The sequence below is a fragment of the Acyrthosiphon pisum genome, chromosome X (genome assembly GCF_005508785.2).
Source record: "Acyrthosiphon pisum isolate AL4f chromosome X, pea_aphid_22Mar2018_4r6ur, whole genome shotgun sequence".
Classification (NCBI taxonomy): Eukaryota; Metazoa; Arthropoda; class Insecta; order Hemiptera; family Aphididae; genus Acyrthosiphon; species Acyrthosiphon pisum.
The window spans coordinates 48,877,192-48,879,466 of record NC_042493.1 but is presented as its reverse complement, the minus strand read 5'-3'; the positions used below and the strand labels follow the sequence as shown (position 1 = coordinate 48,879,466).

General features: G+C 31.5%; 1 protein-coding gene across 1 annotated transcript in view; it reads right to left on the bottom strand.

The window, feature by feature from the left end:
- The window catches only part of LOC103308393, a 6,043-nt gene extending 4,638 nt beyond the window's left edge, over positions 1 to 1,405 (bottom strand). Inside the window, exon 1 of the mRNA XM_008181674.1 lies at positions 1,359 to 1,405. Within this exon, the coding sequence (XP_008179896.1) occupies positions 1,359 to 1,405 (47 nt within the window). The remainder of the gene's footprint in view (positions 1 to 1,358) is intronic.
- Positions 1,406 to 2,275: the final 870 nt, after the last annotated feature.

Sequence of the window (2,275 nt, the reverse complement as noted above, 5' to 3'; positions counted from 1 at the left end):
TCTAACATGCATGTTTTCGAATAAAAATTTTTTTATACATACAAAAAAGCACCGGATATACGCTAGGGGATGGTATCATTGAATTGTCGATTTTCATGAGCCATGGCAGATTTCTAGGCACTGAAACTGGAATTTTAAACTTTCGTGCTTACAAACGAGACCACCATAGAGACAGGCTTATCAGAAATTCTTATCATAAAATCTCCTTCTATATAAGTGTGGCATATATAATTCGACTGTGTCTACAAAATCAGTATTCACTTACAACTAACACGGGGGGCCCGGGGGTCTAACTATATTTTCCGTTCTTCAGTTATCTACGCTACCAACGTGGTCGGCAATCCACCGTAGGTGGATTGCATACCTGGTGATATACGCTTCTCATTATGTCTGCGATTCGATTGCCTATCTATGTGATTTGATGACTGATAGCTAGATAATCGAATACACCAATCGACTCTACACTTTTTAACAACACAGGAGATCGTATCCAGCCTATCCATTTACAACGTTTGTGACGGATTGCTAGACGCTCTAACTTTTAAACATTCCCGTAAAAACGTCAAGCCTTATCTCCAATCCATATCACTAATCCTTATCACAAATCCTACATTTTCGTCTTACAACTTTAATGTCGTGACTTTTATAATTCCAACGACATTGTCTCCAAAATCGGTATCCACTTTCAGCGAGTCCAACGGGCCCCGAGTTACACTTAGAGCTAGTAATTCAAATAATTATCAAATACTTATGTTTACAGTGTCGACAAAGATACAATTTAAAGTTTTTTTCAATAACATTTATTAAAACATCAGTGTTGCCCAATTCTTAACATAATTAAAAACGTAAAGTTTGTTCATTAATAGAAATTGCTATATTTTGTAACATGCCGTATCACTACCTATTTGTTCAATCGCAATTGTAATTACCTTATAACTATGTAACATTGTGTTCGTACTGTAAAATACCTACAACACGTTGAATTTTTTATTTTTTAGTGTCTTTACCGTGCGTAGGTAAATACACTTTTGTTGTATGTGCTTATGATATTATGGTTGGTTAACTGTGACTGTAGTATTTCAATTATTATACATATTATATTACGTTTGATTATACTTATTGTATTAAACTTATTATTATTATATACTTATTGTGTATTACTTTTATTATTATAAATTACTGTCTATAGATGATAATACACATATATTTAATATTATATAGTTGTTAGGTCTTTATCCCTGAGTATGATCAATTATTGGTTTAAATCCATAACTAAAATATTATAGTGTCGGCACGCCATTTGTCGATCAACGATTGATATAGACTATTCCAACTAACACTATAAATAACAGTCATACCTTAATTGTTCATATTTGTAGCACATAGCTAATAGCTTGGAACACATCTTATCATATTATATATGATGAAAAAAAATTATTTATTAATACTCTCATGTATAGTAACATTTATCACACTACTATTATTGAAGTGAAACTTCTTATGTGAGGGGTATCGAAAAAAAAGAGAGTGACGGACGCACGGACGCACGGACGCTCGGGCGTCACGAAAACGGTACGATGTTTTGTTTATAAAGTTTTTGATATTTTCCGTTTCAATATTTTGTAATCTCTTTGGAAACATATCATATGATATTATAAACAAACCAGTATAAACGTATAAACAATATTCCGTAGTCAAGTTGATAAGTTGATTAATCACGTATACTCGCGAATCCGTGTTAATATCGTATAATAATATTATTATACACTACGACTGCCCGTGCGGACTCGTTTTGTGCGTCGTCGTCGTCGTCGTCGTCGTGTCTGTACGAGGTATTACTATATTATATTACTATATTATATTACTATATTATATTACTATATTATTACGAGGTATTGAGTAACTCAAACATTACTGTACAATTACATGTACCTTATTATACAAATTCCCACTCAAACCATGACATTATATTCCCCAATCAAAGTCGTACTACAGCTAACATGTTTACACATCATTCGTGAGTACAAAGGCACTCATTTTTAATATCAAATGTAATAATTTATGAATAACAAATTGATATATATATATATTATGTACCTACATAATATGACTAATGTATTTTATAGATGTATGTATATACATAATAGTATGGGTTATATTTTATGTATGGACATGAATTAATACTGATATTAGTAAATATTTTGGTCCATTGGTCTAAAAGTATAAATTAATTACCTACACATATATTATAAAGGTAGATAGTAGGTATTACTTA